Source organism: Miniopterus natalensis, chromosome 15 (genome assembly GCF_054644295.1).
Source record: "Miniopterus natalensis isolate mMinNat1 chromosome 15, mMinNat1.hap1, whole genome shotgun sequence".
In the NCBI taxonomy this organism is placed as follows: Eukaryota; Metazoa; Chordata; class Mammalia; order Chiroptera; family Miniopteridae; genus Miniopterus; species Miniopterus natalensis.
Window position 1 is genome coordinate 4,975,784 of NC_142095.1, and position 17,789 is coordinate 4,993,572.

At 59.9% G+C, this 17,789-nt stretch overlaps 1 protein-coding gene across 1 annotated transcript; it reads left to right on the forward strand.

The window, feature by feature from the left end:
• Positions 1-363: 363 nt before the first annotated feature.
• Positions 364-16,351, forward strand: ALS2CL (ALS2 C-terminal like). Its single transcript, XM_016202780.2, has 25 exons — positions 364-463; positions 1,147-1,366; positions 1,753-1,818; positions 2,270-2,435; positions 2,911-3,042; positions 3,739-3,858; positions 4,307-4,365; positions 4,508-4,574; positions 5,035-5,234; positions 6,249-6,314; positions 6,734-6,832; positions 6,933-7,094; positions 7,751-7,862; positions 8,969-9,046; positions 9,855-9,985; positions 11,113-11,286; positions 11,400-11,496; positions 11,685-11,842; positions 12,363-12,431; positions 12,808-12,981; positions 14,007-14,049; positions 14,824-14,885; positions 14,980-15,129; positions 15,437-15,533; positions 15,895-16,351. The coding sequence occupies exons 1-25, from the start codon at positions 364-366 to the stop codon at positions 15,967-15,969; spliced, it is 2,877 nt and encodes a 958-aa protein (XP_016058266.2). The 3' UTR covers positions 15,970-16,351.
• Positions 16,352-17,789: the final 1,438 nt, after the last annotated feature.

The following is a 17,789-nucleotide window of genomic DNA, read 5'->3' on the forward strand; positions in this document are numbered from 1 at the left end:
TCAGTGGAGAGAGGGCTAGGCCAGAGCATCGCTAGATGTCTCTCTGAGCCCTGGGAGCCAGGGTGAGCGTTGGAGCCCAGGAGTGAGCGGGCCAGGGACACTTCCTTTGGCAGTCCTGAGTCCTGCTGCCCACTCCGTCAGGCTCCCTTCAGCTGGGCCCAGCTGGAGAGTAGGGCAGGGGTCAGTGGCCAGTGTGGGAATTTCTCTTTGAGGTGACCCAGGTTCATTGCTCCATTCTGATGTGGGATGGTCATGGGCCTTGCTTCTGGCACACGCGCGAGAGGACAGGCACTGCCCCTGCTGCCCCCAGTGCTGTCTCTGATCTGTGCCCCGTTCACAGGCCCTGAGGCCGGCACACTGGCCATGTGCAGCCCCGAGGAGTCCCTGAAGCGCCTAGAGGAGGTCTTCTCGGCCACCCTTGCCCGAATCAACAGCCTTATCCTCCAGCCCCTGGTCGAAGCTAGTGAGTCTCGATTCTCCCGTGGGGAGGGTGGGGACACAGGGATAGGGGTTGTACCTTGTTGGACCCTCTGAGCTGCAGCTTCTGGTGGAACTGGGGTTCTGGCCCCCAGTTGCTGGCTGTTCCTTTCTCAGAGTGACCCTGAAGGGCTGGCCATGAACCTCCTTCTGGTTCAGACCGGCTGTGTCTAGAGACGGACTTCCACCTCTTCCGGGGCACAGGCCTGGATGCTCTAGCTGAATTCTCATTTGGCTGTCCCCCAGGGCATGGCGGGGAGGCAGGTGTTACCTCCAGCTTGGGTCTCACTTGTGAAGTGACCTGGGCAGGTGCCTTCTCAGGGGCTGTGTCCATGCACTATGAGTGGCAGGGACTGCAGGGCCCCAGGAAGACTTGGGGAATTAGTGTACCTGGTGCCCCCAGGTCATTGGTGCTGTCCCTGTTTGGTGAGGAGGCAGATGTGTGCCTGTATTTATGCTTCAGGGTGCTGCTCGCCGCTCCAGCCTGCTCATCCCCTGCTGAGCTCAAGGGGGCACATCGACTCCCAATCCTGTCCCAAGGAACCCAGGGAGGCAGGACCCTGGCTGCAGCTCCAGGGCTGTGGCGTGCTGCTAGCCCACAGGTGTCCCCGCCGCCCCGGGCCCCTGAGAGCTCCTTGGAAGGTGGAGCAGCCCTGTCCCCCCTCACAGTGTGGTTGTGCCCCTGCCCTGCCCCAGAGCCCTCGGACCCCCAGGGCAGAGAGTGCCTGCGGCTCCTGCAGCAGCTGCACCAGAGCTCCCAGCAGCTCTGGGAGGTGACGGAGGAGAGCCTGTGCTCACTAGAGGAGAGGCTGCGCCACCCAGACACCGTTGGACTAGAGTCTCTGCTGCTGCTGCGTGATACCAATCATGTCCTGCAGGTCTACATGGAGTAAGACAGCGAGGAGGGGGTGTTAGGGTGCCACCTGGCACCAGGCTTACCTGGGTCAGGGCTTGGGCACAAGTTTGGGTTGAGCCTGGGATGGGGCTCACCTGGCATGGGGCTCACAGGGGGTTGGTTTCAGTGGGTGTGGGCATTAGCCTGGCGCAGGCTCAGATACCCTGGACCTGAGCCTTGGGGCCTCCTAGGGAAGAAAGATTTTGTGAGTTAGAATTGTCTTGTTGGGTCAGTCAGGACTGGAGGTCACCTGTGCCTAGAACCAGGCCACTGTCTAGGCCCCTCAGGGCAGCAGTGAGTGGGATCTGGGGACCCAGAAGGCAGGGGCTTGAGTCTGGAGTGGGGACTGGGCCTGCAGGGTGCTCCTGTGCTGCTTGTAGGTATATCGAGTCCTATACAAGCTGCGTGGTGGTACAGGCCTTTGAGAAGGCAGCCAAGTGGAGGAGGTGAGCATGGGGGCTGCAGTGGGCCTTTGGGTGGGGGTGTCTGGAGGGCAGGGCTGGGGAAGCCCCATCCCGGAGGAGAGAGTGTCACGCCGGTGACTCATCCTGAGCACTCCTGGCTCTGACAGTTCCTCACTGATATACATGGGAGGAGGGAAGCTAACCCAGTGAGCAGCCTCCAGGAATCCACTAGCCAGTGGTGACCCTGGGGCAGGGAAGGGGACACTTCTCCTTGGAGTGGATGATTATAATCACTAATGCACTGAAACATTGAGATATTGCTGCTAAATCTGTGAAAGGGCCACTCAGGCTCTGCATTTACCTGTTAGGAGAGAAGTGTGGGGTCTGGGATGGGCACTGGGAACTGGGGGCATTTGCCAGGGCAGAGAGGCGATAGTGGTGGGTGCTGAGATGGAAGGGAGTGACAGTGGCATGTGGCCCTCCCTCTGCTCAGAGACTACTGGCCGGGCCAGCTGAAGGCTCTGCGGAAGATCCTGTGGGGTTTGAGCACCGATGGCAAGGTGGGCACCTCGCTGGCCCAGGCCCTCCGCCAGCCTCTTACCAATCACGTGCTGCACTACATACTCCTCCTGCCGAGCCTTGGGGACACCATCGAGGAGGCAAGTGGCAGGGGGGCCAGGCACTGCTCACCAGGCCGAGGGTGGGGAGACACAGGGCCCTGGCTCAGGACACTTGCCTCACTGAGGAACTATACAAGCTGCGTGGTCCTCAATAGGTTTGAGAAGGACCCAGCCTGGCTTTGGGGACATGGCTGTGTTCTGAAGGGACATGTTTTTGTCCCAGGGTGTCTGAGTTTCTTGGCCTTGCCTTGGTGGAGCTGGCAGAGACCCAGGGAGCAGATGTGGATTCATATACTGGGTGTGAGGGCCCGGGGCCCAGGGCCCAGGCTCCGCTCGGGGAGTCAGGGGATGGTCCTGATTCCCTGTGAGACTGCGTGCTGGCTGCTCCCTGGAGGAGGAGCTGGTGCATGGAGGGGTGAACTTGGGCTTAGACGCAGGCCAGGGCTGGGGCAGCCCTCACCGGCTGGGGGCAGGCTCTGATAAACCCCCTGCCCTGGCTGCTCTGTCCCTGTAGAGTGACCCTGCCCGGGAGCTGGTGGTGCACGCAACCACCTGCTTTGAGGACCTCCAGTCCTTCATGAAGCAGGCGCTGGACCAGGCCGTGGCCACACAGGCCCTCTGGGACACCCTGAGCAGAAAGCTGAGGGTGAGTTCATGGCCTGAGGGCCGTCGGGGAGGGGGTTCCGTCAGGCAGGGACCTGCTGGGTGGCTTGAGCTGCTTGCTGTACTCTGTGCCTCAGCTTCCCCATCTGGAAGCGGGGTGGTGGCTGAACCAGGTGGCTGTGCAGTCCCTCTGTCTAGCTATCTTCACCCATTTGCTGAGTACCCCCTGGGCTGGACCGAGAGCTGGCTCTGGGCAAGAGCATTGAGCAGAACTGACCCTCTCCCCCGGGATGTCACCAAATCATTGCATCCCTACTTTCCTGTCCACTGTAGCATGTACTGTCCCTGTAGCGGGGACACGTCACTGTGCCCTGAGAGGGTGTGACAGGCTTGGGGCCCAAGATAGAGAGTCAGGAGAATGGGTTAGTGGGGACAGGAATTGCCAGAGGGAAGCGGGCACTGCAGAGCCCCAGGTGAGAGCTGATAGGGGCTCAGGGGAGGCCCTGGCTGCAGGTGGTTTGGGGAAGAGAAAGTGATGATTCAGGAGACGTGCTGCCCTGTTGGGAGTGGCTGTGAATGACCTTCCGGACCTCAGGGCCCTGTCACTGTCCTCGAGTGTCCATCACTGATCCCAGGGCCTCCAGGAGGTGAGGGGGGTGGGGGCGGACACAGGCAGTGGAGTGGCTGGTGCATCCAGGATGGGTGCCCAAGCCCTACGCCTCCCCCCCCACTTCACCAGGTTGCACTCTGCACCCCTGCTCGCCGACTCCTGCAAGACAGCCAGGACGTCCCGGTGACCGTCACCCCACTGCCGGTGGACCGTGTGCTGCTCTTTGATGATGTCCTTGCCCTTCTGCAGGTTGGATGGGGCAGGCCAGAGGTCTGGGGGCCACAGTGGGGGCCTGGGGTCTGGTTGAGAAAGGAGTGGGAAAAAGACAGGCAAGTGGGAGTGAGGTCCCTGTTCCCCAGGCAGCAGGATCCATAGAGAGGTTTCCAGCAGGGGTGAGGGGTCCGACTGCATTTCCAGAAGAGCATTCTGGTGGCTGTGATGGGGCAGGATTGAGGGGTGGGAGGCCGGTCCCGGGTTCCCGGCCAGGCCCTTGGTGGGAGGGGAGCTGGAAGAGCTGCCCTGGAGGAGGGGAACAGGAAGGGACAGTGAGGGGCTCCGTGCTGGGCATGTTGGACCGCGTAGCCGGGGACATCAGGGGCATGCCAGCAGGCCGGTGCTCGGGGCCAGGCCAGGCCAGAAGATGATGTGAGCGTCTGGCCTGGGCTCTGGACAACACCTGTGCCCTGTCTTCTTCCAGGGCCACAGTGTCCACACCTTTGATCTGAAGCTCATATGGGTCGACCCTGAGCAGGACGAGTGAGCAGCCTCCCCCAATGACACCCCAGGCCTCCCCTCCCTCTACCCTACGAAACCTGCCTGCACCCTAACGCTCTGACTGGGGCCTCCCAACACCCTCCTGCACAGAACTGGGGCCTATTCATCACTTTCATCTGTCTAGGTGCACGTTTCGCCTCCTTACACCTGAGGAAGAGTTCTTTTTCTGCTCCAGGGACCCCCAGGACCAGGTGAGTGTGGGTGATCTATGAATTGGGGGGGTGGGTGAAGGAAGTGAGAAAAGGAGACGGGGGTGGGGGGATGGTGCACAAGTATACAACCCTGGAGGCTCCATGGGTGTGTCAGTCCTCTGGGGTCATGGTCAAAGTAAGTCAGCGGTCAGCCTGGGGTCAAGTGTCAGAATGCCATAGAGGCGGGCATTTTCCTCTGTGGAGCTACATGGGGGCCTGTGTTGATCCCTGCTGGTGGTTTTGTCTGCCCCCCTGGGCAGGCCCTGGAACTGCAGACCGGGGCTCAGGTGTGGATGGCGGACCCTAGGGAGCAGCTTGGGCAGTTGGAGACTCCTCCAAGTGGTCGAGGGATTGGAGGTGGGAGGTGGAGAGGGTCATACTGGGGTCACCCCAGAAGGGCTTCCTAGCGGGGCTGCCTCCCGCAGCAGTGACCTGTCTTGTGTTTCCTCTCTCCCATCAGGTGATATGGTGGTGCAAGGTTACCCAGGCTGTGTGTCAGGCCCTGCGTGGGAAAAAAGACTTCCCGGTGCTGGGGATGGGCCTGGAGCATGCCAAGACCCCTAGCTGCCGCTCCACGGGAGCGTACACCTTCCTGGCAGAGGGTCGGCTCTGCCAGGCCACCTACGAGGGCGAGTGGTGCCAGGGCAGGCCCCATGGCAAGTGAGTGACCGGGGCTCTTCCTGGGGGTCAGCGGGGCAGACAGGACCCACATGGACTTCATTGCCTCGGGGCATGAACCAAAGGCTCTTATTTCCGTGGTCAATTCTGTTTGTCCCCCAGAGTTTCTCTTCAGTCCTCGTGGACAGGGCCTCGCCCATAGTAGGTCTGTGCCAAATGAAGTTTTGATGTTGGTGACACTAGAGCGTGAGGCAGACGTCAGGTGGCTGCTGTGCAGTTGCCCTTCTGTTCTCAGGAGATGGGAGAATAGTCCTCAGATCTACGTAGCATCATAGGGTGGTGGGGGTGGTTTTTGGACATCCCATCTTCCGTCCTTACAAAAATGCTCAGGGGCAGTGATGTCACCCATTTTGTAGGTACAGAAACAGGCCCAACACTGGCATGACTTGCCCAGGGCCTCAGGGCAGGTTCTAGGGTGACCCTGGTGCCAATTTCAGGTCCACCTGACCCCACAGGCAGGTAGGCTTTTGAAGAATATGTGGCCCCACCCTGTGCTACAGCCAGGAAAACTAAGGCCCAGGAAGCAGAAGGGACTCCCCAAGGTTAGGCTCTCAAGCTCATGCATTTGTTAGCTCTGATACCCCGATCCTTCTGGAAAGGGCTTGAGGAAGCTCATGAACAAAAAAGACAAAAAAAACAATGCCGTGCCAGAAAAGGAGCGGAGGAACCCCACTGATTAGTATTTGGCTAATTGAGCTTGGAGTTTAGCTCCAAGCTTCCTGTTGATCAAAGGGAAGAGGGAACCTGGATGTTTCCAGAACTCTCCCTACAGAATTTGGTGAGTGTGCCCCTTGAGGCTCCTGTGCCAGGAGTAGAGAAGAGCTAAGAGCCCCTCTGGGGTCCTAGAGCTCAGAGAAGAGGCCTGGGTGGGGCAGAGGCCAGTCCGAGGGGAACCTAGGCCCCTGAGAGAGTCGGTGGCAGGCCGCCTGGACATCTGTGTGTGTTGAAGGATGGGTCTGGTGGGCCTGATTCCTGTGGATCTCGACTGTGTTCCAGGGGATCCCTGAAGTGGCCAAACGGGCAGAATCACGTGGGCAGTTTCTGCCAGGGCCTGGAGCACGGGTAAGGCTGGGGCTGAGGCGGGAGCGTATGTGGGCAGGGGAGTGGTTTTTGCCCCTGCCAGTGTCATCAGCCTGGCCCCATCTTAAGTCCCCAAACCCAAGCAGGAGCTTAGAGGCCATTCCTGTCTTTGTACAAAAGGGAAACTGAGGCCCTGTGGAGGGTGGGCCATGGGGGAGTGGCCCAGGGCCAGAAGGAGCTCCCAGGGGAATGGGAGCAAGATGGGGGCCCCTGAGCGGGGCCCTTGGGAAAAAGGGATGGGCTAAGCACCTGTGAGACTTGCCCCATTGCCTGAGAAAGCCACTGGGGACAGGGACACTCCTGGGTGGCATGGAGGGGGTATGGCGGGGGTATGATGGGGTGTCTTGGGGCAGAGTGGTGGCCCTGGTGCTGACTTCCCTCCCCGCCACCCACAATGGCAGCTTTGGCATCTGCCTGGTGCCCCAGGCCTCTGAGGACAAGTTTAACTGTTACAAGTGCCACTGGCGGGAAGGCAGGATGTGTGGCTATGGCATCTGTGAGTAAGTGACTCTGGGCCTGATGGTGGGTGGGCTCACGGTGCAGGCATGGCCCCTGGGCCGAGCTCTGGGAGGCAGGACCAGCATTGGTGACCCTCTCCAGGTATGGCACTGACAAGGTGTACAAGGGCTACTTCCAGGAGGGCCTGCATCACGGCTTTGGGGTCCTTGAGAGTACCCTGCAGGCCCCTCATCCCTGCAAGTACACGGGCCACTGGAAGCGGGGCCAGAGGAGTGGCTACGGCATCCAGGAGGATGGTGACAGGTGAGCACTCCATGGCCACCCCCAGGATTGGTGGGGAGAGGGGAACCTCACAGACCAAGCAGCCTCAGAGCACAGGCTTGTGGTCAGTCCATGTTTGTCCCCCAGAGTCTCTGTGAGTCCTTCACTTTCCCTCCACTCCCTTAGTTGTCTCTGGGCTTAGGAAGCTACTCTGGCCCCTCCTTGCGCTTCTAAAAGGAGTTTCTGATCCTCTGGTTTGGCCCCATCTAAGGGTCACAGCCCTTCTGGGGTCTCTGGGCTGTGAGGCAAAGCTCAGGGTCCCTGGCCTGGCATTTGGGACTTCGCCTTGGACTCCATTCCTGCCGTGACCCCTGCACACCCCTTCAGCCTAACAGACCACAGAACACCGCCACATATCTGTTGCACACTCCTACCTCCATGGCCTTACATGTGTGTGAATGGCACCCCACTCCTGTCCTTCCTGCCACCTCCCCCAGGAAGCCTGCCAAGATGCCCTCCCCAGGCAGGCTCTCTCCCTCCTCCACCCTCTTGGGGGTCCTGACTTCACCTGCCCTGAGTCTGAGTTGAATGGATTCAGGAGATGTCATTGCGCCTTATCTGCCTCCCCACGCCACCCCCCTGAAAGGTGCATGAGGACGATTCGCGTTCAACTCTGGCCACCCTCCCTCCTCCCCCAGGGGTGAGCGCTACATCGGCATGTGGAAGGCTGACCAGCGCCATGGCCCAGGGATCATCGTCACCCAGGCAGGAGTCTGCTACCAGGGGACCTTCCAGGCAGATAAGATGATGGTGAGTCAGTGACCCTTGTGTGTCCTGAGCTACCCTCTCCCTGCACTCGGGCTGAATTCTGGAGCCCCCTGCTCTAGGGACCCCGAAGCTGAGCTGAGGCTGGTCAGGGGTGGATGAGGTGGGAAGCTGGGTTCCTAGGTACTGGATGGAGCCAGAACCTGGGCAGGATTCCAGTTCTGCCACCCACCTACCCTGGCCTTGGCTAAGTCCCTGCCTCTGCTAGCCTCAGTTTCCCCATCGGCAATTCAGGTTAACTATTTATTCAGTGAAATAGTAAGAATGAAACGCATGGTCATGGTGATGCCACAGCCTTAACAACCAGCGTTTATGGACCCCTAACCAGATGGCTAGCTCTGGACTCGGCTCCCAGCATGATTTTGTGGGATCCTCTCAGTATCCTCTGGGTCATGTCATTGTCCTTAGTGTATGAATTACAAACGTGAGGCTCAGAGAGGTCAGAGAACTTGCCCATGGTCACATCCTACTGGGTGACAGAGCTGAGAGTCAAACCCAGCTGAGTCCGGGCACCCAGCGTTTACCTCCTGCCTCACCGGCGCCCTGCCGGGGCCTCGGCACCCAGCGGAGTGTGGGCCCTGCTGTCGCTGTTGGCTTGTTTGTTTACCCTACGCTCGGTTCTGGAAAGGACCGCGGGAGGAAGAGACGAGAATGGGTGCAGCAGCTGGTTCAGAAATAAGAAGAGAAATTGTATCCCGCTTGGTTCTGAGCTTCCTGGCAGCCAGTGCGGCACGGGCACCTGATCAGTTCCGCGGGCCCCCCTCCCGGAGTCAGTGACAGGGAAGTGGGGGTGGTTCCGGCAAAGCACAGCGCTTCCTGAGCCACAGGAGCGAAGGGCGGGTTCCCCAGGAGGCTTCCTGAGAGGGGCCCCTGGGGAGGAGCCACGTCCCAGGGAGTTGGCAGGGTAGCGGGGGATGCGGTCCACGGGCTCATGCTCAGTGCACAGCGGGCCGAGGGCTGGCATCTCGCCCAGCACAGTCCTGGGAGGTGTAGCAGGGCTCCCCATGAGTCAGTGCCCACTTGCCCCTTTCCTCCCCCCATCTCCTGGCCCTCTAGAACCCATCTCTTCTCTTCCTGGCTTCCCTCTCCAGGGCCCAGGGATCCTCCTCTTTGAAGACGACTCTTTGTATGAGGGCACATTCACCAGGGACCTGACCCTCCTGGGGACGGTGAGGGCCAACTCCACTCCCCGCCAAGGCCAGGACTGGAGTCTGTAACCACCCCCTGGGACCCAGGGCCAAGGGTGCAGGCAGTGGGTGGAGAAGGTAGGGGGGACCTCTGCCATCTCCACGCATCCCAGGGGCCCTCCTGCTGCAGAGATATGATTTGATCCAGGTGGGAGTCAAGAGAGGATGGGTGGGCTTGCTTTGGCACAGTGGGTGCTGGTAGTCCCCTGGCTGTGTCCCCTACAGGACCCCTAGTTGGGAATCTACCCCCTCTACCACCATCATCAGTGCCTTGGGCAGGTGGCCCTGGAATGACTGTCTTTCCTGCCCAAGCTGACCAAGCAGAAGGCAGTTGTGTCCCTGATGGGGCCTGTGGAAATGTGGGCGCTATGTTGGTTTTGTTATAACCCGCATTTGATGGGTGGAGACCAGGAGTGCTAGGAATGTGACAGCCCCATGCAGCAAAGAGTTGCCCCTCCCCAGAGTCAGTAGTGCCTCATGCCCTCCCCAGTCCCCTGCCCGCCCCGGCCCCACAGTGGTGGTTCTCTCCACTGAGCTGAGTCCCTCTTCCCCATTTTCCTCCCTGTCTCCTGCCTCAGAGATGATCCCCTGGGGAAGGGCACAGCTCTGGGTGAGGGACTGTGAGCCCCTCAGGGTGGGCAGATTAAATGGATGGAGGGAAGGTCACCCACCAGTCCCTGCCTCTATGATGTCGGATGGACAGGTGTAAGGCCCATAATGATTGGATGGAAAGGAACCTGGACAGACAGACAGTAGACAGACATCCCTGTTTCCCTTTCCTGGCTTCCAGGGCAAGGTCACCTTCCCCAATGGCTTCACCCTGCAGGGCTCCTTTGTCACTGGGGTGCAGAAAGGACTTTACACCCAGGGCGTGCTGGACACAGCCGCCCTCCCGCCCGACCCAAGCAGCACCTGCAAGAGGTGAGAGCCTCACCGTCTGGCCCGGGCTTCCCGGAGCCTGTCTGGGGTTGTCTCTGTGTCTGTTTCTACCCCCAAGGACTCAGGTCTCATCAGAGGGGCTTTTCTAACCTCCTCATAGCTCTTTGGCGAGTTCAGAGAGCCCAGGACACATGACTCTTAAGTCAGGGACACTTAGAATCAAGGGCCATGTGGCTATAACTCCACATGCCACAAAACTGAAGGAAAATATTACACTTAGGCTTCTCTTAGACCCTGCTATTTTTCTAGGAAGGGTACAAGACAGCTTTCAAGACAAAACAAACGAATAAAATAGAAAAGTGAGTTGAGACTAAAAGAAAGAGAGATGCAGATAGGCCTTATAATGGTTATGATTGAGCATTAGTCTAGCTCTGAGTTCCCTGGCAGGCAAGGTGAAGAAGGAAACTTGCTAAGTGGAAGAGGAAGACTTGGCTTTGCACTGATGAGGGCATCTGTGTGGGTGGTGGTTCTAACGGGGTGCAGTACCAGCCAGCATTTCAGACGTGGGGAGGGGGTACAGTTGACTTCTTGACCCATTGTCTCTGCATGCTTCTCCCTGACAGTAGGAGCTGAGCATGGATGGCAAACCTTAGGGGCATGACCCATGCCGGTGGGGTGCAGGTATGGGAAAATCTGTGAGAGTGTCATGGGCAGGCAGTGCTCCGTTAGACACACACACACACACACAGCCAGACGCCCAGGCTTGTTGGGCAAGACAGGATCGAGCTCAGGAAGGCACCAGGTGTGGTGGGAGGGAAAGCGGGGTCTCATGGCAGGGGGATTCAGGACTTCTGGGCACTGGTCTCTCTTAGGCCAAAACCATGCTCTCTGGATTGGGCCTCCAGCTCCCCAGGTCTTTCTGTCACCTTTCCAGGTCTCCGTGTGGCCCTTTATTCCCCACCAAGTAGTAGATTCTCTCTCTCCCTTCTCGGCCTCTCCCTTCTCCTCCTGGAGCGTTGGCGGTAGCCTCATCTGTCCCCAATCTGTCCACCCTTCCTGGGCCCTGACTCTGGGCCAGGCTGGCTATCTGTACCTCCCCAGGGACCTGGACAGGGTCCTGCCCACTGCAGCTCCATTTCCACCCCTGCCCTCCACTGCCTCCATCGCAGGCAGCTGGGCCTGGGCGCCTTCCCTGTGGAGAGCCGCTGGCAGGGTGTCTACGGCCCCTTCCGGGACTTCGTGCGTGCTGGCTGCCCAGGGGCCATGCAGGAAGCCCTGCTGGGTTTCCACATGCAGAGCTTGAAGGAGCTGCGCAAGTCCGAGCAGGACCTGTGCTCTGAGAGGTGAGGCCCAGGTGTGCGTGTGCCCATGCACCCCCGGGTATACCCAGAAGGCTTCCTGGAGGGGTTGCACCCGGGCTCAGGTATGGCTGAGAGACGTGTACATGGTGCCTCAGGACTCCACCGGATGACAGTGTAGGCAGAATGGAAGACATCCTGGAGGAGGTGCTGCAGCACCGGGAGCCCAAGGCCCTGCAGCAGTGCCTCAGGAAGGTGAGGACCCTGGAACTGGGGGCCACAGCGAGGGGACCTTCTCACTGCCCCAGGTCATGGGCCCTCTCTCCGCAGAGAGCCTCAGTGTTCCCATATATGAAGTGGGAGCAGCCTTGGCGTCTTGTCTGGGCCTGCTGGGCTTCAGCTGCGGGCCCTGAGCATCTCTTTTTTGCCTATGCACTGGCCAGGCTCTGAGCAGCTCACTGCACCCCCTGGGGAAGCTGCTGCAGATGCTGATGCTGACCTTCCAGGCCACGTACGCGGGCATTGGGGCCAACAAGCACCTGCAGGGGCTGGCCCAGGAGGAGGTGAAGCAGCACGCGAAGGAACTCTGGGCCGCCTACAGGTGAGCTCGGTGGCACAGGTGGACCGCCACTGCCCTGTGACCCTTTCTGAGCATTGGCTCTGCCTGGAACCTGGGCAGGAATGGTGCTTCTCCCTCGGGTCTGGGTGGAGAAAGAACCAGAGGGTGGGTTGGTCAGTGTGCAGCTGGTGAGCAGAGGGTGGGGAGATGATGGCAGGGCCCGATCAGGCCCTGGGTTGACCCCTGACCCCGGGGGAACTCTAACCCCACTGAAAGCTGAGCCTGAGCCCAGACTCAGGCCCCATCTCCAGTCCTGGCTGAGCTGTGCTCCCGTGAATCATCACAGAGGGGGCCCTGGCCACTGCGGTGCCCTCTGTTGCGGGTTCAGGACTCTGCCTGGCATCCTGTCCTCCCACGCTAACTGCTGAGGGTTGGGAGGCTGGGTGTGCAGCTCATGCTCCACCGTTCTGGGGGTTGGACCCACCTGCCTTTGGTGACCAGCAGGTGGAGCTCTAGTTCGTGGGAGGTGGCAGCTACCCTGTCCCCTTCTGTTGTCTTGTAGGGGTCTGCTGCAGGTTGCCTTACAGCGCAAGGGCCAGGCCCCTGAGGAAGAGGAAGATGCAGAGACAAGGTGACTGCCCCAGGCCCCCATGGGGTCTGTGGGGTCCTCTCACCCCGGGGCAGTCAGGATTGGGTCCAGGGAGGCCTCACACCTTTGCTCCTGGGGCCTCCTTTTGGGAAAGGGACACTTCTGGGCAAGTGTTGGGAGTTACGGCTGTTGACCAAGCATTGTTCATTGAGCATTCAAGGATCAAAATGACCCATGACCTCTGCTCCATGAGCAGAGATGATGACCCGCGACCTCTGTTCCAGGGTGGGAGTTAATGTGCCACTGTTGTGGGTTGAGGAGCAATATGGGCTCATTGGAGGGCAGCTCAAGGAGCCATCACTGCCCCCCCAGACTCCCACCCTGCTGACCCCAACCCATCCTGGTTGCTGTCACTCAGGAACCTGCAGGTGCATGGATTGGTGCTGCCTCTTGTGCTGCCCAGCTTCTACGTGGAGCTCTTCACTCTCTACCTGCTTCTTCACGAGACAGAGGACAGACTGTACAACCAGCGCATCACCAACCTGAGCCTCTTCCCTGACACCAAGCTGCTTGAGTTCTTGGATGTGCAGAAGTAAGCCTCCCCCGCACACCACGTTTGCCAGGAGGATACAAACTCAAGTCACGTTGTCTTTAGTAAAAAAGGGGGGGGGCATTAATTGGCCATGTACCCATGAAGTTCTAGGGTTATGCTCGCGTAGCTGGATTCAGGTGTGGCTGGATCTAGGCGCTCAACTGTATGATAAAGGGAAGCAACTTCCTCCCTCCCCTCTCTCTGTTGGTCTGTCTCTGGCTCCCCCTTATGGAGACAAGCAGGGCACCAGCCACTCAAGGCTTATACTCTCCCAGCTCAGTCCCCCCACAGTCTCCACAGGGAGCTGGTGTCTCCTTCCCGGCAGCTCCCGCAGAGCCCTGAAGTGCCTCACTGTCTTGGCTTGGGTCTTGAGTGCTCCCTGAATGCTGGCTGTAGCCCAGACTGGCCAGGCCTGCCTCAGTATCTACTACTGGGGCTGGGGCAAGGTCACCTGCTCCTGGCTCTTGGACTGAGAGTAGGGGAGGGGAGAGCCTCAAGGGGAAACCGAGAACCATTCAAGGGGCAGATCAGGGCCTCTCTTCTACCCTCAGTTGCCACAGTATCTTTTCTCCTTAGCATTTCTTCTGATCACTTGATACCATGAGTGACAAGGGCGTGGACACTCTGCTCCTACACCTGCTCTTTGGTACTCAGTGATGGTGTTTCCCACCCACCCCCTAAAACCCTGTTTCCCCTCCATTGTGGTGAATATTTCCTGCAACTGACCAGCCACCAGCCCAGACCCTTGGTGGCCAACGGCTTCCCAGGCGCCTCTCTCCCACACCTCCTCTGCATGTCGATTCACCATCATGTTTTGAGGCCCGATGGAGGCCCTCCTTCTCCAGGAGTCCCTCTCAGCCTCCCCTTGCCTTGGGCTTCACACACGTGCTCTGGGATGCCATTTTGGACCATTTCCTGCACTCAACCCTGCTGGGGGACATGGTGGCACAGGGGATTTGCCCTCTGACCTCAGACCCTGTCCCCTCCTCTTGGCAAAGCCTTCTGTTTCATTTTTTAAAATTCAGGCACCTGTGGCCCCTCAAGGACCTCACACTGACCACCAATCAGGTGAGAAAGTAGGCCCTTTACCTGCCCCAGGGACAGGGAGGCCCGAGCCCTGAGCTGGACCCCAGATTCACTCAGGCTTCCACGTGGCCTTCTGCCTCGTGTTGCTGGTCAGAGGCTGCAGAGGATGGGGGACGGGCAGAGATGGGGGAGGGTGGAAACACCAGGTTTCCCAAGTTCTGATTTCTGTGTGGGCGAGGGTGTAGCCGATGGCCCACAGTGACCAGGCTCAAACACAGGCTCCCCCTTTCTACTGGTTTTGCCACCATGGGCACAGTATTTGAACTCTGTGCCTCAGTTTCCCCATCTGTTGCAGTGCTAGCTGTGGGGGGCAGTGGGCTGGCATCCCCAGGCATTGCTGGGCCAGCAGCATCAGCAGTTGCTGAGAAGCTGTTAGGAAAGCAGATTCTCAGACTCACCCCAGACCTACTGAGCCGGAAACTCAGGGAGGCCAGGAATTGGCGTTTCACCAAGTTCTTAGGTTCGCGAGCCATCGACGTAGGCACCAGCCTGGGTGGCAGCCGTGACCGTTGGCTGTTATGATGATCACCTTCTGTATCCAATTTGACCCTTCAGCCTTCTGCTGGCCATTTACCGCACTTCACCGTCGAGTAAATCAAGGCTCACAGTGAAGCTGTCACTTGCCCTGGGTCACTCAACCCTCTGACCAGGGCTGTGCTGAAACCACTAATGGGGATGGGGTGGGTGGCCAGGGAGGAGGTCATGACAGAGCTGGGGGAACTGTGGCCTCACCACCCTGCTCCCCTTGCCGCACAGAGACACTCCGTGGTCAGGGACAAGTGCTTCCTGTCAGCTACGGAGTGTCTGCAGAAGATCATGTGAGTCCGCGCCCTGGGCAGGGTGGGGGTGGGAGGCAGGAGTTCTGGGGCCCCTGTTGGGACTGACCCTGAGGAGCCTGCCGCCCCACTGCAGCACCACGATGGACCCTCGGGAAAAGCTGGAGGCCCTGGAGAGGACGTACGAAGAGATTGAGGCCACTGTGTCTCGGGTGCTGGGCCAGGAGCAAAAGCTGCCCATGGACGACCTGCTGCCGCTGCTCATCTATGTGGTGTCCCGTGCCCGGTGAGCTGCGGCCCGGCGGGGAGCTGGCTCCTTTCCCCCTGGCCCTTCCCCCGGCCAAACTCGGAACAGCAAAGTCTTTGAACTTCAGGGTTTATGGACACTGCTTTTCTTAGTACAGATGGGCACGCTGAGGCCCAGAGAGAAGAGGGTCCCCGTGTGCCCCCCCCGGGTCCCGTGGGTGTCAGAAGCAGATTGGGGACATCACTCTAGGTGTCCAGCCTCCCAGGCCAGGGCTTCTTCCCCAGCTGCTTGGTGCTGTCCCTGATGGGCCCCCTTCTCCCCCTCACTGGGGGTGGCTGTTCTCTAGGATCCAGCACCTGGGAGCCGAGATCCACCTGATTCGTGACATGATGTACCCCATCCACACGGGCGGCCTATATGACTTCCTGCTCACGGCCCTTGAGGTGAGGGACAGAAATGCCCCGGGCACTGGGCAGGCCTGGGGATGAGCTCACATTCACAACTTGTGTGCCTCCATGGGAGGGTCCTCACGGAGCCCCTGGTCCTGCCCTTGTTAACGGGCTGGGAGACAGCCCACTGTGCATACCCACCCTAGGAACCCGAGGGCCATGCACGTGGTCTAGACTGCACCCCCGAGCACCACGGGAGGGGAAGGCCCTATTTCCTTGCAGACTGTGGGAGGGCTCCTTGCAGACACGGTGGTCCAGGCCCCGGTGGTGGGTGCATCTGGTACCCGGCCCAAAGCCTGTGCAGGTGGCTGGGAGCCAGCAGGGCAGTGTCCTCAGCCCCACTCTCTCCCTCCAGTCCTGTTACGAGCACATCCAGAGGAACGACATGCATCGGCTGCTCAGCTGTCGGGACTCCAGGGAGTTCCGGTAGCCCGGCCTCTCCTGGACAGGCCATGGAGCTGGGAAGGGCCACTGCGGACTTGCCGTGCAGCGAGCATGGCCTGGCCCTCATGGCCCACGTGCAGAGGGCAGGATGGCCCCTTGCAGGCGGCTCCTGGAGAAGATGAGTCTCTCGAAGGGAGATGCCACTGCAGCCCTAACTGGGATGGGGGTGAGGGGTGGCCCAGAACTGGTGGTTTTCCTTCCTGTGCCACTAGACCCGTCTCTGATGACCTTGACGTCCAGTAGCTCGCAGGCTGGGGGTGAGAAGCCACTGGCTTCTCCTTGCCTGAGCCTTGCTCCCAAGTCATTGAGCCTCAATGTTGCCATCTGTAAAATGAACTCGATTGTCTGTAAAGGAATCTTTCACCCATCTTGCTGGAGTCCTTCTGAAAGTCCGTGGCTGTAACTGAAACTCTCATGTCACTGCCGGTGTCGTCCCCCGTTGCCCTGCTCCTGGGCAGAGGCTTCAAGCTGCTTACCAGCCTTTTCCCCACGAGTGGTCTCCTGGGGACCCGCCTCTCTCTCAGCTCTGCTCTGGGCTGGAGTGTGGGGAGAGGGTGGGCCCCCCCGGTGGGCCCCCCCCTGCGCCCTACCCCCCTGCGCCCTACCCTGGACGGAAGCTAGCTGGATCACCGTTTTTGGCTCAGGGGTGCTTTTCGTACATGAAGCACAGACCTCAGCCTGTGAGGGGGGCTGAAGGGGGCTCTGAGAAAGCCCAGCACACCCGAGATGAAGGCTGAATCCCCTGCGGGAGCCTCGGGGTGGGGGTGGGGGCTGGGGTCACCCATGGACCTTCTGAGATGCTGTGGGGCAGTGAGCGAGAGGCCAGGTGCCTCCCTGCGCTGCTGCCTGCGGGGGAAGGGAGGGGGTGACGCTTTCTCTAACTGGTTTCACTGAGTGGCAGCTCGGAGGAAGGGGGTCGGATGAAGCAACTCTGCTTTTGCCAGAAACCCCTGTGACGTCCCCACAAAGATCCCTGGAAGGGGGCTGAGCTGATGAAGTGAGGGTGCTGTGGGTGTTCACTCTTACCCAGGACTAGGCAGCTCGCCGGTATTTTAACCCTCCGCGAGCTAGTGCTTGCCCCTTGCGAGCAGGCTTGCTTGGAGGCAGCCCTGAGCAGGTGAGACTCTGTAGCCTCTCTCTGCCCTGCACACTCACTGCTGCCTCCAGGACCAGGGTGCCCTCACGGGGTTCAGTTTCACCGGGACCTTCCACCCGCCCTCTCTCGGGGCCTTGCCCATGCCTGACAGCGAAGATGCCAGTCTGGCACGACATCTCCACGATCTGCTACGGGACACTAAGCTCCTGATGCAGGAAATGCCCTGTGGTGGCCAGGCTACAGCCTCAACCACAACCCAGTTGTGGTTGGTGAAGATGGTGTCCCGAAGGGGGCAAGGGCACGGTGTCTGTCGGGCAATTGCCACAATCAGAACAGCAGGGGGCGCCTTGGCTGGGTGTCAGCATCCTTCTGCCACAGACTCCAGTCTGTATAATGGTCAGTCACTGACACTTGTCATTTTAAAGGCTCCCTGGAACCCCCTGGCCTGAGCTGGAGGGTGCTTCCTGCCGCCTGCTGGGTGGTTTCCTCCAGCACGCCTGCTTCTGCGGCTGTGGCTGGTGTGCGGTGGTCTCTCCCCATCCCCCCTTTCGTCTATACTGCTTTACTGCGTCCACGCAGCAGGGCCCCCAGCTGTGTGCTTGTTCCACGGCCACTGTCCGAACCACGGCCTTCCCCAGTGGGGGCATCCCTCACAGCCCGGAGAAGTGTTCCTCGTACTCAACACCCCCATCTCCGCAGCGCATCCGGCA

Bases quoted from the DNA above. Each gene is read 5' to 3' on its own strand.
- ALS2CL (XM_016202780.2), top strand. From the start codon at position 364: ATGTGCAGCCCCGAGGAGTCCCTGAAGCGCCTAGAGGAGGTCTTCTCG. The intron at 1,367-1,752 runs GTAAGACAGCGA...TGCTGCTTGTAG, and splicing joins GTCCTGCAGGTCTACATGGA to GTATATCGAGTCCTATACAA. The intron at 5,235-6,248 runs GTGAGTGACCGG...ACTGTGTTCCAG, and splicing joins CAGGGCAGGCCCCATGGCAA to GGGATCCCTGAAGTGGCCAA.